The following is a 26642-nucleotide window of genomic DNA, read 5'->3' on the forward strand; positions in this document are numbered from 1 at the left end:
GGGGCAGCGCCTCTCCCACCCACCCCCCGCCTCACACTCCTGCTGGTCTAACCAGCAGACTGTTCCCACGAGGAGGGGACAGGGTACCCCAGGGGCCCAGGATGCTGTCTTCAGGCAGGACCCTTGGAGAAACCTGTCCACTGCCAGACCACGCAGAGAGGGAAGTGAGGAAGCAGGTGCTCACACGCAGGCCGCGCACCAGCCAAGCAAGCTGCGGCCCCACTGTCCCTGTGAACAGACGAGGAGACAGAGGCACAAGGCGCCTTCCTTGCTCTTCCTTTACATCGAGGAAACAGTGAAGCGGCCAAACCTTGACACTCACTTGTCCCCCAGGCTGTCTGGCCCACAGGATGAGGGACACCCTGACTTGGCTTTTGGGGGAGCTGGCAGGATGGTTAGAGAGATGACAAAGAGCATGACCACAAGAACCCCAAGTCGTTAATTAAGGAAGGAACCACTCAGGAAAACGATGCCTGACACAAGGTGGGAATCTTAGACCCACGTGTCTGCAGAGGCTGCGAGGCCATCGTCACAAAATGTCCATCCACAGCACCCGTGCAGGGATCCGTTTCCTTGGCAACGGGCTCCAGGTTGCCTGGAGATTGGCTCCCTCCCCAACTCTGGCTGCTTTTCTCTCTGGTGAAGCTAAACCCAGCCTTTGCCCTCCCTCCTTGGGCTGGTCCAAGAGACTCTCTGACTACCTGGCCTTGGCCTGAGGCTCCTCCTGGCTGCAGGTCCTTTATGGCAAGGCAGGAAAGGGGGCAGCCTACGCTCCAAGAGGTCTGCACGCTGGGCAAAGACACAGCAGAGAGAGCTGGGCGGGAGTGTCCTGCGTGACACCGGGGACCCTCAGGAGACCAGTCTTGGGGGCAAGGCAAAGCCTAGCTGGGACACTGCCAAGATTTGCTGCTGCTTCTTTTTTTTGTTTTTTTTGTTTTTTTTTTTTTTGAGACAGAGTCTTACTCTGTTGCCCTGGGTAGAGTGCCATGGCATAATAGCTCACAGGAACCTCAAACTCCTGGGCGCAAGTGATCCTGCTGCCTCAGCCTCCTGAGTAGCTGGGACTGACTGCAGGTGTTGGCCATAATACCTGGGTAATTTGTTTTGTTTTTTTTAACAAAACAGGGTGTCACAATTGCTCAGGCTGCTCTCCAACTCCTGAGCTCAAGCAATCCACTTGCCTCAGTCTCCCAGAGTGCTAGGATTTGTGCTGTGCCAGCCCAAGATTTGCTTCTAGAAAGAAGAGACTTTAGACGTGACTTTTGTTAAGAAAAGAAAAGAAGGGTGGCACCTGTGGCTCAGTGAGTGGGGCGCCGACCCCATATGCTGAGGGTGGCGGGTTCAAACCCAGCCCCGGCTGAACTGCAACCAAAAAATAGCCGGGCGTTGTGGCAGGTGCCTGTGGTCCCAGCTGCTCGGGAGGCTGAGGCAGGAGAATCGCTGAAGCGCAAGAGCTAGAGGTTGCTTTGAGTCCTGTGACATCATGGCACTCTACTGAAGGCAGTAAAGTGAGACTCTGTCTCTACAAAAAAAAAAAAAAAAAAAAAAAAGGAAAAGAAAGGAAGAAAGAAAGGGAAGGAAAAGCAGACAGGGCCATCTTACGTACACCCCTCAGTCCCAGACATACACCAGGGAATCCAGAGTTAAATCCGAACCTATGTATTAGGATGACATATTACAAAGTAAGACGCATTCGTTAAGATGGAACATGACGCCTTAAGGGACCACAGGACACAGCTATGAACTCAGGGGTAGGTCCCAGGCCCAGGGTGTGGAGTGGGAGTTGGTCTCTGTCTTCTTCAGTCAGGGGAATTTTGGAGAAGAAAGTCCAATGTACGATGTTTAAAGAAAAACAGGGTTTATGATAATAAGTGCTGAAGTACCAGACACTGCCAAAGGCCTTTCCATACACAAACCCCAAGACGGATAAGAAGTCCGCTGTGCTGCTGTCGCTCCCGCTCACAGGCCAGGAGACACGCACTGGCGCGGGGCCCGGGAATCCCTCCGCTTACCACCCTCATCTTTCCTTACTACTCTCACCCACCCAAAAAATCACCCTGTGTGATCCAGAACATTCCAGATGCACCTGGACATACTTGGTGTCTCTCTGCTGACAGCCTGCATTAACCCGCAGGCCAGGAAGCTCTGCCTGCTGCTCTGGTGTCAATTACTGGCTGGTTCCAGGCTTGCCTCTGTGTGAGGAGGGCCGCGCTCGACCCCTGGGGGTACTGTACACCAGCTCCAGGCCAGTGCCAATATCCGTCCCCGAGCCCGGTACTGCTTGGAGTGGTAGCTGCAGAAATTGTGACATGAGAGGTCCGCAAAGGGAAGCAAAGACCAGACCAGGGCCCGCTGCTGGAGTTTTGTTAAGCCCCTAGTCATCTTGGGAACACCAAGTCTAGGGACCTCACAGACCCAAAGTGGGGTGGTCCCCCAGGGAGGAGGAAGCTTTCTGGACACGCAGCTTTGATGTGACACCACTGTAGCTGGAGAACAGCACCATATTTCCCTCCATGGTACGTGCGAACAGGCCTGGGGTGGCTATTGGGCTCAGGACCATACAGGGCAAATGGGATGTGCTACCTTTCACAAGAGTTCTGAGAAGGAACTGGATGGACCTTGCCCCGTGCAGCTGCCCTGAGGGGTTTCCGAGACCCATTTCTACTATTCCTGGACACTGTGAGTGGAGTTGACATCCTTCCAACAGAACTATCCATTTAAAAAAATGATTCGCGCAAGACATGATTGCAAGAGGGACTTTACCTAACAATTGCAATCAGTGTAACCTGGCTTATTGTACCCTCAATGAATCCCCAACAATAAAATAAATAAATAAATAAATAAAAAGAAAAAAAATGATTCGCATCTGTTTCTGTTGCTTGCAGCTCAGGAACCGAACTGCCCCGGGGCAGGATTTGGTTGCTTTCAGGATTTCAGCCCAGAGCAAAGCAGCTGTGATGATCATTTCTGACACAGTGGGCAAAGATTGGCCTGGCCTCTTTCTACGCTTAGACTTCATGAAAGTATCTCGTACCACAGCAGCCTGGGTGATGGTCACATGTACAGACAGCTCCTCTGGTGCTGGGGTCGCCCCCTGTTCCTGACAGGGACTGTGGCTACTGGAGGAAGTCGCTGCAGGTGACTCAGGCTGGGACCACCAGGGGAGAAAGGACTGGTCCAGCTGAATTCACAAAAAACCCCACTACTTGAAGGTTAAAGAACAGTGGCCTTGGGGTGGGACACAGGAGGAGGCTCTGTGCCTAAAGGCAGTTATAGGGATTGTCCAGGTGCTGCTGCCAGCTGTCCTGACTCAGCCAGGCCAACCCTACACAGCGGCAAGGGCCAGGAAGGGGCCCGTCGGACCTATACCCAAGGCCCTCCTGCCTCTCCCACCTCTAGATGGCCCTGTGCATGCCCCAGAGACCCCCCCACCCTTAAAACACGCCCCCTGCCCCATGCAGCCCACTCCCTAGTTACTAACAGCCCCTTCCTGCAATCTGGCCCCACCCCCACTCTCATTGGCTGGGCTCAGTGACCCTGATTTCAAGAAGGCCTGAAAAGGGTGTGTCTCTGAGGCTTGGCTTTCCACAAAACAGAACTAAAAAACCTTGGCTAGGCCAAAGTGGGGGCCAGACACTGGTGGTGGGACATAAACGAGCCCCCCCCACCCCCCAACAGTTGGCTTGAGCCTCGCACACACATGGCAGCAGAGGAGCCACCAACCACCCGGTCAGGAGGGGCTGCGTAGCTGTGTGTGAAGAAGGAGCTGGAGGCTTTGTGTTGTCAAGGTAAGAGGCGCCTCCCTGGCTCTGCAAACATGTTTAACCACACTGTAAAAGCTGTTCTGAACCGTCAGACTTGGGGTCTAAACAACAACAAATGTTCTGCAGTTGACTGATCTGGCAAGTGAGCACAGGCACAGTGACTGTCCCCTGCGTGCCAAGGGAGCACCTGGAGAGAGGGCATGCCACCAGCCTGTCCCCTCTCTGCCTTTCACAGGAAAGACCCCAGAAGCCGATCTGGAATAGATCAAGTATTGTTAGTGAGGAACTATTACAAGGTGTAAAAAAAAAAAATACAATTGCCACTAGAAACTTTGGCTATTTTTACTCTGTTACCTGCCTTTCCAGTTGGCAAAAGCACTTTCTCTGGGTGTTTCTGGGAGGCTCTCCAAAAGCTGCACCCACTTCCCTGCCCAGCCTCCAGCTCCCTGTCAGGCCTCAGGGGCCATCGTTCTATTGTGAAATGTCAGTCATGTACAGGTGCATGCGCCCTCAGAGCGGGGAGCTCCCTCAGAGTGGGGAACCTAATTCTTGACAGATTCTCTCTCCTTTTAAGTCTCACCTGACACCCCCAGTGGTTTTTCCCCTTCCTACCTTACAACACAAACACACACCATTTTTCTATTTCTGCACTCACAGCAGACATCACCAATTGATCCCAATACTCCTTAAGACAGGAGTGGGGGCCTCAGAGTCCCTGTTGACCCCAGTGCTTCAGCAAGCTGCCTGCATGGCCAGTTAAAACCTTCCAGCCATGCTTGCCCCAGGCCAATCCACTCTTACAATGGACAGGGGAATGGAGAGCAACGTCCACATATCACATGAACAATGTAGCCCAGACAGGCAGCAGCACACAGGGGACCCCTTTCCACTCTGCTGGGGAAGGAGGGAGGTGAAGAGTGGAGCTGGGGTCTGTAGTGGGTGTCTTGGTTTGCACTCACCTCCTGCACAGCCCACAACCTCAGCTGTGCCTGACTCAGGGACCTTCACCTCCCTGCATCTGAGCCCCGCCAACAGCATCACTTTGCCACTCTCCCCACCAAGAGGCGGCTCTGTTTCCCCACCTGGCAAGGCCAGGAAAAATGGGCTAGCCTTGTAATTGGTGTTGGTGATGCTGCATCACATTGAGGGCTGGGCCTGGCTGTGGTCTGAGACCACGGTGCTGAGGTCTTAGGATGGACTTGGATGAAGGACTATGGGATGAGAGGCCACCTCAGACTGCCCACTGCCTGCCGTTGGGCAGGTCAAAGCTGCTTGCAAATCCCTGAGTTTTAGAGTGATTTGCTGTGCAGGGAAGCCCGGGGATGTGCTCAGGAAGGGCCCAAAGTGAGCTTCATAACCCCTGAAGCACTAACAGGACAGACCCTCTGTTAGCGCTGCCGAAGCTCCCCATGTCCTGGAGCTTTCCAAGAGAGACCTGGACCCTTTTACAAAAAGAAAGGAGAGAGAGGGGGAAAAAAAAACACCCAGAAGTCAAAGCGTTGTCGCAGGCTAGGCGTTGGCAGGGACCAGTTTCATGATCACAGGCAATTTCACCTGAGGGCCACAGCCCTTTTCCTCCTTCCCAAATGGCAGCATGGCTGCTACGTCCCCAGGGTGAACTCTGAAGGCTCTTTCTCTGGGGCCTGCAGAGGGTCTCAGGATTCTGACCAGGCCTTGGGAAGCAGCGTTCTCCTGTCCTCACCTTCCCAGAGGGTCCCAGGAACACTCCGAGATCTCTACAGGACCCTAAACATACGAGATTACAGTCACGTCCCCCTCTCAGGAAGGCACCATCTGAGCTTTCCAACTTCCATTCCCAGCACAGCTTGGGTGACCTGAGGCCTGAGTGGCCACTCGCCACACTGTCCTAGGGCCTGACCCCAAGGAAACGAGGTGCTAGGAAACCCGGGCTAGAAAAGAGCCAGAGTGGTGCTGGGGGATAAAACATATGAAAGGGCTGACGGTGGTTCCACCACTGCACACGTCTGCACCAGCCACAGGGGTCACCAGATTACTGTGAGTTAAGAACAAGCTCTGTGGGGGCTGCAGACCTAGCCTGCCTGCGCCTCACACTCCAAACATAGCAGACCTCCACAGCTGACCCCTCCCTGCACTGACGGCCTCCTTCATAGATGGACATGCACCACATGGGCGTATCAGTACAGCAGGCCTCATTCCTCACGTTGACCCCTCTGTATGATGACCAGTTCGTTCCAGTCCCCTGGGTGGTCAATTTACAGAGGTTCTACTGGGCACTCAAAGCCACCATGCTATGCACGTTAAAGGGGGTCATACATGTGAACTGTACCCCCATAAAGCTGTTGGGGAAAAAATGAAAGTTGAGAAATCTGGCTTTGTGAGGGCCACTGAGCCCGCAAGGTTGGGCTAGGGGGTACGCCTCACTATGTGGGCCCCCCAGAAGGCCAATGTGCCCCACGGGGGAACACAGCTTTATGCCACTCCCCAGCTGCTGAGTTTAGTAATCTCTGCAAAGTCAGCTGGAGGTTGGGTAAAGAAGTGGCCACAGGAAAGCCCTGCTAAACAGATGAACTTAAGTAAAACGTGTAGCCCCCTGAGGCGTGACCCTCCAGGCAGCACAGGTGATGGAGGAGCTGGCAGAACAGGAGGCCTGAGGCGCCCACGTCTGTCCAGCCAGATGCCACCCAGTGCTCCTTGGCCCCAGAGGCTGGGTGACCACTGTTAGCCGTGTGAACAGAGACTCAGCCACTAGCCAGGCAAGGAACACCAACGAAGGGCCACCACAGAAAACGGTGCCCCAGAAGGCGTTTCCATAGCACAGGGGCCAGGGACACAAGGCAAGACTCACCACGCTCTCCCTACTTTCCCAGAGCCTGGCCTCACATGGTCCTCCAGGACCAGGAATGGGAAGACAGGATGGGGGAGCCAGGCCCGAGCAACAGCCAACCGCCAGGTGTGAGGACTTGGCAAAAGACGAATTAGGAGAGAACAAACCTCACAAGGACAAAAAGAGGCTCCCAGGTGAGCAGCTGAGAGAACCCCGGGGAACTCACTTTTCAAAGCTAGGGGTGAGTGAGGCTTGGTGCCTGTAGCTCAGTGGTTAGGGCACCAGCCACATGCACCAGGGCTGGTGGGTCCAAACCCAGCCTGGGCCTGCTAAACAACAACAACAACAACAATAGCCGTGACTGTGGTGGGTACCTGTAGTCCCAGTTACTTGGGAGGCTGAGATAAGAGAATCGCTTGAGCTTAGAAGTCTGAGGTTGCAGTGAGCTGTGACACCATGGCACTCTACCAAGGGCGACAAAGTGAGACTCTGTCCCAAAAGAAAAAACAAAACAAAAAACAAACAAACAAAAAAATTACAAAGCTGGGGTGGCTGATCAGTGGCGAAGGGTGCTCTGACCAGCTGTGCAGCCAGCCATACTCATCCTGGTCCCAACCTCCCAGGGGTGGCAGCTGCCGCTCTGTTCCAGCCCATAGCCCATAAACCACAAGATTCTGAATCCAAGGGCCCAGCTGTGACAAAGTCATGAGAGGCATGAAGCCAGTTGTAAAGACCACCAAGCACACAGCACTCACCCTCTGCTCAGCCTCACTGCAGATGAGACCTGTCTATAGATAAGATGTCTCCTAGGATATCCCTCTTCTGTGCCACCCCCACCCTCCATGGGGCACATTCTGTACACAGCAATTAACCACAGACCAGACTTCCCCATGATGTGTGTGCCTGGAAGTTGGGGAAATATCTAATACTGGAACAGCCTAAAATCATAAAATAGTGCGGCGGGGGCTGAGCACCACTGTTATCAGCCTTTTGTCTTTAATTGGTTTTCAATATTTTATTGTGGGAATAAAATGACTCATGCACCCAAGAACCAGAACTCACGTATAAATCAAGTTTTAGGGACTGAGGATGGTAAACAGCCAACCCCTTACACTGTCCACAGGTGCTGTGACTGTCTGGAAGGATGGTCACAGGCACTTCTGGAGGACCCTCCAGACAACCCCATGCCAGGAGTGCTATTCTGTGTCTCCAGCTAGGTCACGGGGACTGGATCAGAGAAGATGGAGTCAGGACCTGAACCCAGGTCTGTCCGATACCAGGGGAGAGTGCAGCCCCGGGGCTCGCTGCAGTGCAAACTAGAGTGAGCACCCCAAACCCATCCCTTACTTCCACACCTCCCTGTCGGATCAGGTTGGTCCAACTCAACAAACTTTGGGCACTGGAAAGGGACATGAACGTCAACCCCAGCCCTAGGACCAGTGTCGTCTGAGGACAGACAGGTGACCTCACATGGGAGGGCTAAGGTAGGTAGGTTCTGAAACTCCTCTTTCACAGTAACAAACTTATGTACAGTCAGGAACCCTGGGCCTAGACACAGCCCCCTCCCCAGGTCTCTGGATTTTGTGGCCCGGCTGTTGGGCAGCCCCCGTCATCCAGTGTAATCTGGGGAAAATCCTGCCCTCCTCGGTCCCTTCCAAGCCGAGATGCTGACCAGCGCCCCTCCTGAGTCCCTGAGGCTGGTGACCAGAGGACAGCATGCAATCAAGTTTAAGGCTCCACAAGGCAGTGACCTGCATGCACACTGTCACCACCCCCCCAAGCCAGACTCAGGGACACAGGGTCCTTCTCACAGGGCCCAACACACTCCCATGGGCCTGTTCGATAGGAAACCTGATCTAGGAAATGCTGCCTTGGCCTTAAACACTGGCCCCTAAAAGATAAACTGCACACCTGCTCGACGGTCGTTATAGGAAGCTACACCCTGGTGGCCTTCTGGTCCCAGGGACCTTGGCTGGAAGGATGTGTGAAACACTGAAGGGACCATTAGGTGGTGGCTCTGGAGACATACTTCCCCACAGCCCTGGAGACACACTCTAAGCCACAGAGGATGAGACCAGTGACCACAGTCACGCAGGATCAAGGCTTGCAAATCTCTGGGGTCACCTCCCTGCGTTACTGTTCTGAGATGCACCCACCAGTCAGGGGATGAGTGGTGCTGGGCAGACCAGCACATGGGGAACAGTTCTCCCCAGTGACTGACCAGCACAAACAGAAAACCGTCCTCCCTGCCTGGGCACAGTCATTACTTTCTCCCTGAATTGCACATTGCCACTGGGAGAGGTGCAGCCCAGCGGGATGAGAGGCACTGCTGGTTTTCCGATTGACACAAAAATCATAAAAACAAAAAAGATTCAAGCAAGAAACACCACATCTATTCCTCCAAACAGAGCTTTTGCTGTGTGGTCCATAGACACTGGACATTCCAGACGCTAATGCTCCCTCTGCCTCTCAGGTGATCATGGAGCACAGGACACCTAGACGCTGCATGGACGCTTCCTTGCGGCTGTGGTCCGGCTGCCAGGTGCTCTGTGTCCAGTCCTGCTCTCACAGCAGGGAGGATGTCTCTTACAGCCCAGACCCCAGAGGGCTCCCTGCGGCTCAAGCCATGAGCACGACTCCAAGCCCAGGGCACTTCCATGAAGCTGCCTGCCCACAGCGTGGGCACCCTAGCAGAGGCCATGAGGAGGAGGCAGCGGAGGAGGGGGGTCTGGAGAATAGTTCTCAAGTTCCAGAAAGCACCCCCGCCACAATAGGAGAGGCCAAGGAAGGAGAGTTCGCTGGGACTGGTTCACCAGCCTCACACAAGCTGGGCAGTGGGCAGGGGCTGGCCTTGTGCTCGGTACCAGCGCACACAGCCCTGGAGGATGTTACAAGAATGTGAGGTGGCTATAGGCAACAACCCACAGACGTCACGGACTTGTCCAGCCTGGCCTCCCACCACATGGAAGCTGAAGAGCTTTCATGGTCTGCGGAGCCCTGGATCCCTGCACCCAGCAGAAGGGGCTTCAGCATAACCCAGGGTGATAGGAAGTGGACTGTCAGGGCACAGCGAGACCAAGGGTGGGTGGGGCATGGGTGGGGGGTACAGGCCGGGAGCCTTGGGAGTCCCAGAGCAGGCTGTGAGGACAGGCCATCTTTTCTGTGCCCAAGGCCTGTGTTCTTCTGGAAGATGCGAAGCAGCAGTGACTGGGATGGATGTCCCAAGAAGCTGGAGCAGGCCAAGCTCACCACTGCCAGGTCCTGCTGGGTCCCCACCAATGCAGTCCTGTGAGACCTCAGGGCTGCCTGTAAGCCCCTTGGGTCACTGCCTGAACCATCAGCATGCACCTTGGAATCAGAGGAGGAAGGAACGATGTGTCTGTCTTCCCTCCTAGGAGGCCACTGAGGAGCCTGGCAAACTCAGGCTTAACTTTTCCACCATTATTTCCCAGGCCAAATGCCCATAAATGCAAAATAAAGTCCCTGGGGCCAAGAAGGGAGAGGGAAGAAGCCTCAAGTTTGGGTGAATTCACGTGGTCCTAAAACCCTAAGGGAAAGTGACTCTTTTAACAGGCTTGCTGAGCAGCAGGCCAGGGCCCAGGAGTGCTGCCCACGGGCTCCAGAGTGGCCAGGAAGCGGACATTCCCAAGGGCGACAGCTGTCTGGATGTCCCACTCCCTTCTTTCCTCTGTAGCACTTTCTTAAAATCTAGTGACAAAGTGTTCCAGGCTCAAAGCCCAGCTTATAGGAAAACACTAGAACCCATCACAAAGCCGTATTTATTCTTTCACATAAAAAGCATCTAACATGAAAATACCCCATGGTGAAGTTCATGAGGCTGAGGGGTCAGCTTTAAGCCCCTGAGAGAGAGGGAGAATAGACTGCCCTGCACTGGGCAGCTGTTGACACTCAGCTCTCTAGGCAGAGGTCCCTTCAGCCAAGAAAAACGGCTGCGAACCCTCAGACGTGGCAAAAAGGATCAGCCAGGGGAGATGGTCTCCAGAGGAACAGCCAACTCCACTCAGCCAAGCCCCCAGACTGCAGAAGGAGTGGCTGAGCAATGTGACAAGGACAAGGCCTTGGTGAAATTTAATAAAAACTAAAAGCTGGGCGGCGCCTGTGGCTCAGTGAGCAGGGCGCTGGCCCCATATGCTGAGGGTGGCGGGTTCAAACCCAGCCCCGGCCAAACTGCAACAAAAAAAAATAGCCAGGTGTTGTGGCGGGCGCCTGTAGTCCCAGCTACTCGGGAGGCTGAGGCAAGAGAATCGCCTAAGCCCAGGAGTTGGAGGTTGCTGTGAGCTGTTTGATGCCACGGCACTCTATGGAGGGCAATAAAGTGAAACTGTCTCTACAAAAAAAAAAACAAAAAAAAAAAAACTAAAAGCTGATATGCCAGAGGCTGCCATCAGGCAGCTGAGGTCATGGATGCAGAGCTGCAGGCTCGAGGGTGAGAGGTCAACCTCAGGAAGCAAGTTATAAACTGGACCCGAGGCCACTTCTTTGGTTAAATGGTAGAAGACTGGAGAAACTCACCTCGGGATCACTCAGAACAAGATGCTTCTGAGCAAAGGGCTTGTCAGTCCCATCTCGTGCACAAAGTAGATCTTCTAAGTGATCTGTTTCCCTCTTCTGTTTTGTTGCCAGGAAGCTCAGAGAGGAATTGCACCTGCCCTTGAGCACTGCAGAGAATGCTCCGTGTTCAGGCCTCGCCACCTACCTTCACCTCCCGCACTCATTTCTGCACCTAATTTTACCCGCGCACGCGCATGTGTGTGTGTGTATACAGCCATTCCTGACAGATAGGCCTAAATCCTCTTAGGACCAAAGAACATTTTACATTCCATTTAATCACACTGAAGAATGCTGTATGCTCTTCACTGGAAGAATTAATTCCCCAACTCTCCCAGAAGGCAGCCTGATCCCGGGGAGGGGGCCTGGGCTCTGCAGTGTGTCCAAGTGTGACCTTGAGGGCACCAGCTGTGTGCCCTGCACTTGGCCATGCATGAAGCTCCTACTGTGATGTGGTTCTCAGAGCTCTCCCGGCGGCATTCCTGGGAAGTGAGCCTCAAAGCAGCTCAAGACTATTTCCTGAAGTCCAGCCACTTTACCATTTCCTCCTGCCGGCTTCCAGCTTGGCTTAGGGTCTCCCTCCACACTGCGGTTCACTTTCCCTCCTTTGTCCTAAGATGCTGTGCTGGTGGCTCATCATGTCACGGCCACCAAACAAGGTGTAGAGTCAGAGAGGCTAGCCTCAACTCACAGCCCTGTGGGGTGACTGGGGCAGGGGATTAACCTCTCTGAACCTCAGATTAATTCCTCTGAGGCGAGGTGCTCCCATCAGCCCGGTGGAGACTCTGTTTCTTTATCAAGCCACCTGCGTCTGGAAACCAGGAGCCCCTCTGGCAGAGGACAGCCCCGGGCTCCTTCTCACGCAGCCCTTCCACGTGCCACATCTGTAGCCCCTTCCTAGGGTCAAATTCTCCAGTGCTCTGAGGAACATATTCCGGAGCTGCCCACCCCTGCTCAGTGGGGACGGGTATTGATAGGTTTGATATTATGCTCTCCTAACAATGTGGCAGAAGTTGTTTTATTCATATGCTGCGCACTGCTGTCTGGCTATATTTAATTGCAGCGCGGTTCCATGCATCTTCAGTGGCCGAGAAAGTAAGGGAAAGTGAACGCAGCTTGTGTTTTCTTTACGTAAAAACATCTAGAAGGTCCTCTGTGCATGCCAGCCTCCAAGCGGGCAACGCAGCCAGCAGCAGCACGTTTAATTACATTAGTTCCTGTATCACTAACATGCGCTAATTAGTTATGGATTACAAGTATTATTTCTCTTCCATACACTTACAAACAAAAAAACCCCCAAATTCTCCCATGTGTCAGCAAGGAATCTGTGAAAAAGCTTCTTGCCTCTTAACACCTGAAAAGCTTTCCTGTTTCTGTGTGTTGGCCTCCTCACTGAGCAGCACTGGGGGACCCGGAACCCGGCCGGCACGGCAGCGGACTTCCCTCACAGCCGACCTCGGCGTCAGAGGGGAAACCACAGAGCACTGAGAGGGAAACACCAGAGTACATCTTCATGACCTTGGACTAAGCAATGATTTCTCAGATGGGGCATCAACAGCACAAGCAACCAAATTAACTAAATAAAATTCAAAGTTCAAACTTTTATAATTCAAGAACATGATCTAACCAGTGAAAGGACAACCACAGAACGGGGAAAAAGTATTTGCAACTGGTGTCCCTCACACCAAAAAGCCAGTGAGGACTTCCGGAGCCCACAAACCACAGAAGTCCCCACCCCACACTGAGCTGAGGGAGATGACAGGGACGCGGGCCCCACGAGGACACTCAAGAGCAAGGCCACTCCGGGAAGCAGAGGCTAATGCCTCACGGAGTGCAGGCCTGCCGGGTCCTTCCTCGCACAGCAGGTGAGCCTGCTAGCACCTGACTGTCTGCGGGGTCTGCTCAGCTCCTGTGCACCTGAGCACACCCATCTCCCAGGATAATCTGACCACAGCCCGGGTAGAATCACCATCTCCTATGAAGACTTCAAAGAGGCAAAAACCCTAGGAGGAGGCCAAGTGTGAAACTCTGACTTAGAAACCAAAGCCAAGGCCCCCCGAGCCACCTCCCGAAAGGCAGAGACCCTGTGTACAAGACCCCACTGCTCTACATAGAGCTGTCCCAAGAGACAAGGTGGCACAGCCAACCTGGGACAGTCACTCCAGGCCCCAAGAGGACACAGGGAGGAGGGCCTGGTGACAGCAAAGCAGGCAGCGCTGGCCGCGGTCCAGCAGCAGCAGCAGGCTGAGATCCCCTCCAGTGGAATCACAGGGCCAATCCCTTTAAGCCGACTAGCAGGACCCAGCCTCCCCAGCCCCGCTGTGTCCTGCCCAGGCAGAGGGCCTGGGCCCCCACCTGACTCCCCAGACACATGTCTGCAGATGGGGTCTAAGCCATCAAGGGACACAGCATGTGAGTTGGGTTTATAGGAATTTCCCCATTAAGCTGTAACAAGACTCAGGCCTAGTGAATGGCCACTTGAGGACCTCAGTGGGACCTGCTCTAGGGAGCCTGGTCACTGCCCAGTCCTGGCATGGCTCACTGCAACTATGTCCTCTATGGACATCAGTCCATACCCAAAGGTCAGAGGATGCTGATGCAAGAGGTGCAGTGCTGGGGATGAGACTCCCCTCATCCCAAGGACCCCAGTGGCTCAGGTGCTGCCTCCTAGTCTAAGAACCCCAGAAACAATCATGATGCTAAGGAACCATTTTCAAAGCAAGCCCAGCCATGGCCAAGAACCTCAGTACTGCAGTAATCTTTTTCTTTCTCTGCTTCCAGCACTCCCAAAACCCTCTGCCAAGATTCAAGCCCTGCCCTCCTCTGAACGACATGGAAATTGAAGCTCAGAGAACTCAATGTACCCGCTGAATACACAGCAGGCAGAACAACTCAACTACCCCATGTTCCTGGGCAGGAATACTCCTAGGGCCCATGGCCCTTCCAGGAGCCTTGTAGGGGAAATCAAGCAACTCCGTCTCAGACTCGTTCTTGGTAAAACGAGCAACAAGAACAGGGGGCGATGCCGGATCAGGCTCTGAGTTACATCTGGGGTGAGGAGGATATAACCAAGACACAAATACTCAAAGCAATGAGTCCTCTGCGAAAACGGCAGAGGTGACATCAACAATCTGAACGACCAGTGCCATCTGACAAGGTCCCAACAAGGGGTAGGAAGCATGGTTGCACCCTGAGCTCAGGGATAGAGGCCACACCTGGTATCTTGGATGCACAGTGGCCAAAGTGGGCAACCGCCCAGGGGGATCCCTGATGACAGAGAACGCTGAACAGAGGGCCAACTTCCTACTCACTCATGTGCAGAGAGGCTGGGCTGAAATGAGATTTGCTAGGGAAAGCTCCGCTGTCAATGCCATGCAACTGTTGGGTTTTCCTAGGTTTAGAAGAGGGAAGAACAAAGTTCTGGCTATGTGGCCTTGGACAAGTCCTCTTCCTCCTCTGCGATGTCTGAATTTCTTAACTATGTAAGTCACTGTTCAATAAAGGGATGCCACAGGGAGTCTCAAAGCAGCAGGTGGGACCGCCACAGTCCTCGCACACACCATTCTCCCTGCGCCCAACATTGGCGGGCAGCATCTTCTCCCTTGGCCTGACCACCCTCTGCCAGGCACAGAACTTGCTGGCTCCCCGAGGGGCTCCTGGGTGGCCCCAACCCCGTGCTTACACGTCACAGAAACTGTTCTCTTAGGAATAATCCTCCCAGGCCCCAGACAAGAGAACACCGAAAGGCAGAAGGACAAGGCTTGGCCCTTGCCCACCTGTTTGCCTGCTGCCCCAAACATCCGATCACAGGTCTGGCACACAGCAGGGGAGCGTCAGTGCTGCAGGAAGGAATGAACAGCCCCAAGTCACGCCTTGCCTGCCAGGGCTAGGGTGGGGTGGGGTGACCCAGCAGAGGTTTCTCTGCTTCCTCTACGACTCTCTCCAAGCAGATGGAATGGATATCCCACAAGAAGGCCTGGAATCATCACCCCAGACTGCAGGGCCAGCCCAGGGCCCACACTCTCAGGCTGGCTCTGGCCCATGGAGGCCATCTCCAGCCTCCCTCCAGTCAGAGGGGGTGAGGGTCAGAACCCCCAAGATCAGTGAGTCAGTCCTTTGTCCTCAGCATATATCTCAAAGTGCAGAGGGAGCCTCAGAAAGAGCCAGGGCCACTCGCAGACTCACCCCGGGCACGGGCAGGGAGGGAGCAAGCCTCTGTCCCTGTTCTGCTGGGGACCTTCCTACCCGGAAGACCAGGTGTGTCATGACTTCAGTGCCACATCAAACAAAGTCAGGTAAGTGAACAACTCCGGTGACAGATTAACTGTCATAGCCACCCCTCCCAGCTCCTCTGTTAAGGGAACCATGGAATCATCTTCACATTTTGAAGAGTCCTTGGGGCTGAGAAACCCTGATAACTAGGTATGTGTGGGTCACCTATGTGGCTCATTAATCCAGCTGCACCAAGAAAAAATGGCCGGAAGAAAATAGGAAATGCTCAAAGGAGAGGGGCTGGGACCAGGCATGGGTGCTGCTCCTCAACCAAGCCCTTCGGTCAGGCCCCGCATGGCCTGATACTCCCGGGTGCTCGTGGGGAGGGCTCGGGTGACCACAGCTCCTGCCACTGCCGCCAGGCCAGCGTGATAGTGACAGCAGGCCTGACGAGCATCCCCACAGCAACTGCCCTTCTCACCTTGTGTCCCTGAACTGCCCGGCCAGCCAGAGGGACTGGACTGGACTCAAGCAGCAGGAACCTATGGTACACATGCGCGAACTGCCTGAGATGAGGCAGGCAGCTCATGGACCGAGAAAAGCAAACGTATGTTAAGATATTCAAAGTACATGAAAATAAAACTAGATACTTAACGACAACAACAAAATCCCCCAAACAACCCCATTGTGAACACCCTCACGTTGACTCTTCCAAGCACTCATCATGGCCTGTCCTCCCAGATTGGGTGGAAAACACTTAATTCAGGCAAAACAAAGATTTATTCACATGGGCTGGGCTGCAAACGGTGACCCAGGTGGGTTTCCAGCTCGCCACCGTGGAGCTCAGTGGTGAGGTGGACTGCCCAGCCAGACCCTCAGGTTTCTGGTGGCTTTCTCAAATGTAAACATGATCCTCTACAGCAGTGGTTCTCAACCTTCCTAATGCCGCGATGTACTGTTACTAAGGGGTCGTGACCCACAGGTTGAGAACCGCTGCTCTACAGACACCGGGTCCCCTCTTCCTCTGGCCCCAACACATACCAATGTGCTTGTCAATTCTATGAAACATGCCACACAAAAAATGCCATTCACCCAGCTTGAAAGCTGCTGGGGGAAGCAGAGCCCCTTACTCTCTGCCCTGGCAGAAGGGTTACTGCTGCCCGGAGAGTGCCAGAGGAATGATGATGAAAACTGAAGCAAGGGGGCAGGTCTCTGACACAGAACTTTATTTGTTGGCCCACTTCCGACCACAGACCTCCTGGTGCTGGCTGGCTGCCATGCAAGTGAAATAAAAAAATCAATATCCTTGGGTCTGCAAGACATCGCGTTAATAATCACACTCTAAACAACTTAGAGAATATCCCTTACTCCATACCCAACAGTGAGTGTTTTTGTTAGAAGGCAGTGTAAAATAAACAGAAATTAAAAAAAAAAAAAAAAAGGAAATAAGGTGATTTTACAGGTCCTCTTTCAGCAGAACCTTTCTACGACTTCAATGAGGAGATAATCTTTCTGTGATTATGACCAAACCCTCCCGTTACTTAGCAACACATAATTAAGGAATATGTTTTCAGATCCGCTTTGCAAGCCTGGCCATTATCAGATGAAATTACTGGAGCAACAAATGTCATCGTCATGCAAATTAGTTGGTTGCAAAGAAAGCATGTTTGACTGCGAGAGAGAAGGCACAGGCCCTCAGGAAAAAAAAGTCTGACTTCCCCCATTGTACAGTGATTGAAAAAACTCAGATAAATGATACGATCAGACTTTTAAAAAAAAAATCCATATATGAGGTAAAACCTGTATGTACCTATAGCAAGAAAAACAAACAAACAACAACAACAACAAAAAAAAAAAAAAAAACAGAAAAAATCCAGCCAGTTACTCAGTCTCCCCTTGGAAGTAAGAGGTGAAATGTCTGGGGTGAACTCTGCACAGCAGTATCAGAGGACATCGGTCATCACCGTGACACCATCATGGCCCTGAAACTTATGGCTGCATCTCAGGGGTTGCAAGATCTGGCTCCTAAACCCCCATTCATGGCTGCTACAGGGGTTATTATTTTTCACCCCTATAATGCTAGTTATTTAAAAAATCGTTTAAAAATAATCCTATTTCTAAATTATTTTAGGGTGGCAAGGAGGGAGAAAGTATGTTTGAAAGGAGAAAAACTAATTTACATTTTAAAATTTTCATTCAACACTCTAGAGCTAAAATAAAAATTCTAAATGGCATCCAGAAGATGTCCACCTAGGAGCCTGTCTACGATGTCCAAAGAAACACAAGCTACAAATTACATCTGGCAACTGCTTTGAAGAAAAACCACCTAGCCCTGTTCTCCCTTTCCTCAACTTGGAAATACGTTCTTCCCTACAAGCAAGCAGAATTCCCAACTGTATTTTCCAGACTAAATCTGTTTTTAAAACAGGGAGTTCTAAGGGATTTCAACATCTTGCTTTGTTTAACCCACAAGTATGCAAACATTTTCCTCTCCACGGTGGTTAATCACTGCCTCTGATCCCGTGTGCAGGAACCCTCGAGAGGTTGTTTCCACACTATTATGCCTTTCTAATGCACCATTTACAGGAATTTGATAAAATATTCCTGACTCCTCCAAAGACACCCAGTGTGAACTACAGAAAATGCCACCCCTTGTGAGCTGAGGGCTGCAGTCTTGCTCTGAAAGACTTCTGAGTATCTCCAAGAAACACAGCTGCAAAGGGAAACCACAAATCAGTTTAGGCCCAGCTGGAGAATGGGAAGGTGATGCTACCCCAGGGGGTCAGGAACCCACGTCAACTGGTCACAGCCCCTTGGCCTTGTCTTCTGGCAGGGTACGTGTGCGTGTGGACACACTTACTCTGTCAAGGCTTGGCCAGATAGGATCTGCCATCCTCTGTTGAACATCCCCTCCACCGCCCCCCATCCCAGCCACAGTGGGTGCATTACTCGGTTCCGGAGTGAGCATGGTGGACACGATGATGGGAGCCCCCGTGCGCCGGGCCACCTTCTGGTACGGGGAGTGAGGCATGTGGAGGCTCTGGCTGGCTGGTGGCAGGCTAGATGGCTCCAGGGGGACACCAGGCTTCTGCAGGAGTTGGGGGCTGCCATGGGGGCTGGGCAGGGGGGAGGCGGTCATGCTGCGCTGCCTCTTCAGCAGCTCCATGGGCACTGTGTACGCAGTGGAGTAGGCTGTTCTGGGGCCTGGGTGAAGGGGGGTCGAAGCACCTGGGTTAGTCAAGGCCACCCCAGCCTGTGGGGAGTATGTGGGACCCAGCCGTACCGTCAGGGCACACGGGGTGGGAGAACTGTACCCAGAGTTAGAAGGGAAGCGGGGGGCTGAGGCCTGGGCAGCCACCCCTGGGGCAGAGTAGGTAGCTGCTGTCTCCAGGTGGTGCTGGGATGGTGCACTGGAGGGGCGGCGTGCGAGGTCCCCAGCTTGGGGGGATGCTGCCTGAAGGGCCGTGGTGCCCAGGGAAGCTAAGTCACTGTGGAGCAGCTCTCCCCGGTGGCTGAAGCTGCTGGACCGTGTCCTGGGCAGGGGGCCCACCCGGTCCTGCCTCCGCAGCTGCATCTCAGTCCTGCAGCCACTGGCCAGGCGACTGAGAACACGGGCCTGGCCCAGGTTGGGTGCAACAGACTTGATGTCTGTGTCCTCCAGGGTGGCCAGGACAGCCAGGGAGTCAAAGCCATGCTGAAGCAGGGCTGCCAGTGTGGCTTCCGCCACCCCCTCGGCCCGCAGGAAGGCCAGGAACTCAGGGGACACATTCCTCTTGCCACTGGGACTCTGGAATGCAGGCTGGTCTTCATAAGTATCATAAGCCATCTTGGGGTGGAGGCTTTCCCGGGCAGGCCCATAGCCTCGATTCAGGGCACCTGAGGCCACCCCGGTGCTGCCCTCAGAGGCAGCAGCCGAGCCTGGGTCCACCACCAGGCATGTGGGGGCCATCTGTCTGGCAGGAGCGGAATCCACTGGCCTTTCACCAATGTCGTTGTAGACCTGGTTGGTGGGGTAGGCGGGTGCCTCTGCCCCATACCTGGTGTCAGGCAGTTCTCGTCCATACCTCCCAGGAGACGGGGCCCTGCTCTGGGTCCGCTGCCCTTGAGAGATCATTTTACCTCCAGGATCCCGGTATAGGTGACCAGTGTCCTGCAGGGCAGGTACCTGACCTTGTATTTGATCCCATGGCATTCGGTTGCCAAGCGCTCCATAGCTGGGCACAGGCCGGCTGACTCCTTGGTCCCGATAGAAGACAGGCTCTTTGGGTACCCTAGTGGCTCCAGACGGGTCTCCGTCGTAATCCCGTGGCAGGAGGGGGCTGCGCCCAGACATCACTGCCTGTCCACTGTCGTAGAAGGTGAAGTTGGGATCAGACCCCTTCCTTGTGGCCACTGAGTTATAAACAGCTTCCCGGTACAGGTAAGGCTCGGGGCCCCAGGGCAGGGCGGGGTCCTGCGGGCGGAGGTTTGGCAGTTCACACCAAGTCCCCTCTCCTGCGCCATATGTCAGAGAGCTTCTCCTCCCCAGAGGCCGCAGGGCCTCGGCGTTCTCCCAGGGGCCCTCATACCACCCGGCAGCATCCCAGCTCTGAGAACGACCAATATTTATATGCCGGCTGGGAACTGGCATTGGAAAAAAAAAATGACTGCAGATGAGGCAGAGAAGCCTTCTTTATAAATCTTCAATTACATCCATCAAAAACAGACCTGGCTGTATGCTAACCCTTCCGAGATGGCAGGGACAACCAAGTGGGGGTTTCCTGTTTCAAAGCATGGCCTAAATTATTAATCCTCTGAAACCTTAGTAGACAAAACACAAGACTCACGTAACTTTGCCTCACTCCCCCAGTGGCAGCCGAGAGGTCTGCTCTTTACGCTCAGTCCCACAAAGGAGGCTGCTCCAGTCTGCTGGGCCCCGCTCCCGGCTGGTGTGCTCACATGGACCTGGGCTCTCTCAGCGTGCGGATTAGGAGCTAAATAAAACCCCTAAAGCTTTTGTTCCATGTGACATCTCGTTAGACAGATGAAGCTGGCTGCTCCCTCCATCCAGGCTTCCCAACGTGCAACCGGGAATGATTTCCACAGTGAAGCCCTGGCTTAGCCTCTCTCTTCCTCACCAGGGTACTTTCAGGATGAATCCTGACTCCCTTTCCGGAAGGGGATGCCTCCCTCCCCATCTCCGATCGCTTCAAAGTGACAGACACAAAATAAGACAGCTTCAATGTCAGTTCGTCTTAATCCACCTTGATGAAACAAATGTTAATCCATCACATGCAGCTAAAAGCAAATTAAATGTATAAATAAGAGAAAAGGTTCACGAGCATTTTTAGAACCATAAACAACAAGGCTGGGTCTAAACCTGATGTTTGGAAAATATCTGAAACTGCTTAGAGACAACTCTTTGGTTGTAAATCAAAGGGGTTCCACCGCTCAAGTCCAAATGCTTCCTTTACCCGATTACTGTAAAACACAGATCCGTTCAGACTGCCAGGGGGAAATAAACAGGCTTGTGTAATCTGGAATTTCTCATTTTTAAACTGCAACAGAGGTCACAGGAAAAGGAGGACCGGCAGCTAAAAGCTAACACTAGAAAGCAAAATCGGGATACTGCTGCCTCTGATCATCTCATCTTTCTCTAGAATGTTGAAAGGAAAGCATAATTCCAGCAGGCTTACAGCTTTTCAGATGACTTCTATATTCATATGGATTAAGCATTCAGAGTCCACTAGGACTTTAGGTGCAATAAAGCAAACAACAGCAGTTATTTAGATAAAGAAATGCCCCAAAGTATTAAGACATTTCCTCAAACATACATAGAACAGTCCCAGAAAGGCAACACCCTAGCCTAATGTGATAGGTTCCTTTCCTGCAATTGTAGGATTGCCACAAAGAAGAGTTCACAACAAAAATAAAATCTGGTAATCAGGGAGCTACAAAGGCTGTGTACACTGAAAACATTTAAAAATGAGACGCAGTGTTTACTAGCAACCATTAAACCTGAGAGTGCTCTGCCTCACCCACATCTCTCTCAATCCAACATACAATAGTAACAGTCTTCAGGTAAAGAGAAATACCAGTCATTTTAAGGTGTGAGACACACTGGAGTTTTACTATGAGGGAAGGACGTGGGTAAAAACCTCATTTCTAGGACCTAGAGCTGTGTGGCGTGGCACTGCCGCCCTGCTGCACTGATCAGGTCCTGAACGGTACATCCTTAAACTTTGGGACAAGCTCTGTTTAAACCAATGGGCCTAATCACTGTCCACACACACATCCCAGGTGACCCCAAAGACCACGGCAACCCCTATTTCTGCCCCAAATGCCAGTAAGACCCCATGTTAGCTGGGAAAATGCCCTGGTTGATAGCAAAGAGGCCCAAAATCACTCTCAACCCCCCTACCTCCTAGGATGTGTGAAAAGGGAAAAGAATTAAGAAAAAGAAAATAAGCCGCAGTGTAAAATGCTGGAATTTCCATGCATGGAAGAAGTTTGCTGGTGCCATCTGCTGTGACTCCTCTGCTGGTGTGCAGGCCATCATGGCGGGGAAGGGAGCCACACACAGGGTGGTGTTCACACATCTTACCAAGTCATCAACACTGACCAGACAGCTCCAGTCCCTTTCCATCTTGCCACCGCCCTCGTCCAGTCTCAGGTTGTTCACCCAAGAGGGACCCTTTAGGTACCCCAGGAGCTCCCATCCCATCACTGCTGCTGTTCCCACCTGGTGGGCCCCTCAGTGGACCTGACACATCCTTGCCCTGCACTGGTGACCAGCAATCGGGTACCTCTGATATCATGTTTTTTACAGGATGCTTAATTTAGGCTTTTAAAAAAAGATGACAACCACTGCCGACTTATTTAATGAAGGATTCCTGAAGTCTCTTGATTCCCCCAAACCCAGAAATATCAGATATGTCACTTGAGTTCCAGAAAGTAATTCACTGCAACCTCTCACAAAGGGGTACACTGCACTCCGTCACAGCCAGGATGGCCCAGCCTTTAAGAGGCAGATGGCAACTGCCTAACGCTTCTGAATTAAGCCATCTCACCATTTCCTTCACTTCCTTCTTGTAACGAGCATCATGACATTGTGTGGCAACTGCACTAAGCAGTTCCCACTCATGGTACAGTCTGGGGAGACCCTCGTGCCAAACCTCTTTGCAGCTAGGTACAAAGTGGGGTACCACCTGGTGACGCATCAGCTTCCTGCTACCTAGTTTTAGCTCAAGTTCTCCCACAGTAACAGGACTATGAATGTTTGTCCTTTAACTCACAAGAAAACTAGTCACGAGTCTTACACCGTTTTCTGAGATGGCACCCAGGGCATGTCAGAAGTGGGCAGGTGAGCTTCGGGGGTGCTATCACCCTCCACCTCAGAACCAGAAGGCCAGGACTCCATTTCTACCAGCTCCCAACCTATTCGGCTTGAAGCCACCCAAATTCATGTAGCCTGGGCTCTGAAATTCGGCAAATATTATGACAGATGTTTTCCTGTGTTAGGTAAAAAACACCTGTAACGGGACTGACTTTTCTAAACACTCTGGCATACTTTTTTCGCCCTTAACACACTGCAATCTCTGAGAAAGGGCTGCTTTTCTGAAAAACTTCACGATAACTAAAAGTGAGATGGGACCAATTTCTACAGTGAAGAATCTTATGGACTTAACTTTTTAACCCCACAAAGACCTTCACTCTAGAAAACTGAACAAAGTGAAAAGAAAATTATGTAACAGAAAAAGATCATCTACTGAAAATTAAGAAAGACAAGCCAAATTCTTTTTTTTTTTTTTGAGACAGAGTCTCAGTATGTCACCCTCGGTGGAGTGCTGTGGTGTCACAGCTCACAGCAACCTCAAACTCTTGGGCTCAAGTGATCCTCTTGCCTCAGCCTCCTGAGTAGTTGGGACTACAGGCACCTCCCACAACACCCGGCTATTTTTTGACTGTAGTTGTCATTGCTTAGCAGACCCGGGCTGGGCTCAAACTGGCCAGCTTTGGTGTATGTGGCCAGTGCCCTACTCACTGAGCTACAGGTGCCAAGCCAGACAAGCCAGATTCTCTTGCTGAGAAAACAAACTCAAGAAAAAACTGACTGTGTGGATAAACCCAATAGCTACCCCTGGGTTATGGGCGACATCCGTTCAAGGCCCTCATGACTACAGAGACCTACAGAAATCTAGGCTGCTCCTGACAAGCAGGGAAGGATGAGAGGCCAGGATGGGATGACCAGCCAGTGGGTCCCTCGCACAGAACAGTCTTCAGACCCATCCACCGACAACGAGCCACTCAGCTTCCAATGGTAACCGCCAGCAAATGTACGGAAAGAACAAGAAAGCACTGCCGGGGGTGGGGGTGTCTAACTCTCACTTTTCTAGAAAAATAAGGTGGGGCACAATCAGTAAATCTACAGGTTGGACTAACATGAAGGTTATGGCTGCCCCTTTAGCTACGTTGCTTTCCCCCACTTGGTGGGACGGCTCATTCTCAGGAGGCAGCAAGTTGGTGTCAACACCAGCCTGGTGCTCCTCGAACCCCCAGGGACAGGGCAGCTTTAACAGTAAAGGCGGAAGTAGGAAAATCCCAGGATGAAGCCACTGCAGTGACTTCCCAGGGGTGCTGCTGACATTTGTGGGTTACACACCTTTTCCCGGAAGAGACAGGGTCAAAAACATCCCCACTTCTTACTTTTTAAGGTACACAGGCTGTGTTGGTTTTTAGTATGTTTCTTTCAAGATACATATTCTAGAATGTATATTTATAAACAGCATCTGCCTTTAAAACAGTTCTTTCTTTTCATGCTCTCCATGTCCCCTACAAAAGGGTTGTCAATTAGTGAGCTACTCTAACTCAAGGCGGAAGGCACATCTCAAATGCACTGAAAAAATAACAAAGTCCGGCTGGGTTTAAAGCAGGCTTTATCTAAATTACTGAAGTACAGAGAAAATTAGCAGACCCATCCAGACATCAATTCAGCCCTCAAAGGCACCAAGTGACACCAGCACCCTTGGCTGCGGGCCACGTGCTCTTCCCAATTCCTGGGCCTGGAGGGTGGAGGGTCTGGACTGACCCAACCCTATTAATATTTGCTACACTCTAAATAGTCCCAGCCTCGTGTAAGTTGATATTTAGTCATTTTAAGTAAAAACAAAGGCCTGTCATCGCTTCTGACTCAATTTCTTGACTACCTTATGGAACCTCCTGGGAGACGTACTATGAAAATTAAGTTTGATCCCCACACACCATGGAGTGAAATGCCTACCCTCTATCACTACCCATCTGGAATGTGCCTGCGTGGCGGAAGTGTGCGTTTTGATCCCAGCTTGTCCGCAGGGTTTGGGCTCGCTTCTGACCGTTTCTCAGCCTCAAGACCCTCATTTGGGATGCTGTGCCCCTGTGTGCCTCAAAGCAGGTGCTCGACGACTGCCGCCTCCCTCCTCTCTGGTCTCAGGGGTGAACCCCAACTCTGGCCAATGCCCCCGCCGCCCAGTGCCCCCACCCCACCCCAGCCATCTGACGTCTCCCTCCCTGTCCTGGGTTCAGGCCACCCCCAGGTCTCCTCCCTCCTCTCAGTTTTGCTTGTGAGGCTCCCAGCACTCTTACCCACCAGGGCTGGCTCAAATCACCCACCTCCAAGAAGCCTTCTCAGCCCAACCTTGGTCCCTTTGTTCCTAGTCCAATAAATCTGCCACCTACTGAGATGACAAAAATACCCTAGAACGACCTTGGAACTGCAGCCACCTGCAGGCGGGTCTCCCACACAGTCCTCCTGGCTGCCCTCTCTCCACTTGTCACTCACTTTTCCCTTCACTGGGCACACAAGGTCATCGCACTTACAACACGACACAGTGGTGATAGACACATGCCCCTTTGCCCTAAGGGGTGTCTGGTGTAATGGGGGAAATCCCAGAGACATGTACAATCACCAGAACCCCTCCCTGTGACCACTCAGGCCTCTGAATTTGTCCCATACTCGAGTCCAAGCACCCTCCCTGCAAGGAGCTGGGCCCCATGGACATAAGCTAAGGACAGGAGGGGTCCCCTTATGTCCCCTGAATAGCTAAGGCTCCTGAACAGGGACCCACATGGCCTTTGCCTACCTGCATGCAGTTTCAGCACAGGGCCGTGTGGGTACAACCAGCAGATGGGCTGCAAAGGCTTCTTTAGGACGTGAAGGGTTGACTATCTACCTTACGGGGAAGAATCCGCTTCATCCACCCCAGGTACAAAGAGGAAGGGAAGGGACCCTCCTGGCACACACATCTCTCTGACCAGGACTTGGAAGATGAGGCCATGGATGCTCAGACCCTCTGATGAACGGCGCACACTGGAGGGACGGGGTGTGCGGGATCCCACTGCACCTGAGAACACATTAGCTACTTCACAGCCCAACTGGGGGGCTCGGCCAATGGACATGGATGCAGAGCAGGATCTCAGAAAGGCTCGTGGGACCTCTCCAGATGGAGGTAAGACAGAGAGAGCATGTGCCAAAGTGCCTGAGCTTTGCCACAAGAGAGCCAAGCTACATTTTGGAAGCTTATCCACTCACGGTTTGATGAACCAATAAGAAACAGGAGTCTCATCTCCCAGTTTTGCGTTACAGGTTCTGAAAAGGGGAAGAGAGGGCAGGAAGCTGACAGCAAAGTGCATCCTGGGGTTTTGGTTCAGTCACCTGAACTACCTGTCACTTGGGTTGAGCTGTGCAAGGATGCATCTGAGCCCAGAACATTCTCTGTACGGATGTGGGATACTGTCCGCTGGTTTCCAGCTGCCCCAACCTACTCCACCCACCAAGGTACTTACTCAGCTTGAAAGCACTCTTTCCTCAAGGGTGCCAGGACCCAGAGGACACACACTGAGGGCACAGCAGGTGTGAAGACGAGCCAGGCAGCTCCTGCACAGATCGCAGGAGGTCTGGACTCGACGTGGATGGACAAGGGCCACTGCCAACTGGGAGGCGGGAAGAGGCCCGCGTCAGAGTGTAGTTCACCGCAGTGGGGCAAGGGCAGACAACAGCTGCATGAAACCGAGCCTGGAGACAGCAACGAACGCCCAGAGCCCCAGCCGCGGACTAACTGCTACACATCCTTGGCTCCACAAAGCAAACAGTAAGTTGCTTAGAACATGTTGCTTTTAGACAAGAGTGGCAAGTTTATGGAAACGCGCCCATCAGCAAGTGCAAAGCTCAGAAGAGCTTACGCTTGAGTTTGAGAAGTCAGTAATGAGAGAGAAATAATGAAAACTGTGGACATGAGGAGCTGACTGGTCGGGCCTTTCTCTGGACTCAGCCCCCA

The 26642-nt window shown here is 52.6% G+C and overlaps 1 protein-coding gene across 12 annotated transcripts in view; it reads right to left on the reverse strand.

Moving 5' to 3' along the window:
- CTBP2 (C-terminal binding protein 2) overlaps positions 1 to 26642 on the reverse strand; it is a 158695-nt gene that overhangs the window by 16423 nt on the left and 115630 nt on the right. Inside the window, exon 1 of one of the 12 annotated variants that reach the window (XM_053584166.1) lies at positions 18301 to 19996. The exons of the other annotated variants lie outside the window; for them this stretch is intronic. Within the exon in view, the coding sequence (XP_053440141.1) occupies positions 18301 to 19981 (1681 nt within the window). The 5' untranslated portion in view covers positions 19982 to 19996. Of the gene's footprint in view, positions 1 to 18300; positions 19997 to 26642 lie in introns of those variants that run through there. 12 annotated transcript variants of the gene reach the window in all.

Source organism: Nycticebus coucang, chromosome 3 (genome assembly GCF_027406575.1).
Source record: "Nycticebus coucang isolate mNycCou1 chromosome 3, mNycCou1.pri, whole genome shotgun sequence".
NCBI lineage: Eukaryota > Metazoa > Chordata > Mammalia > Primates > Lorisidae > Nycticebus > Nycticebus coucang.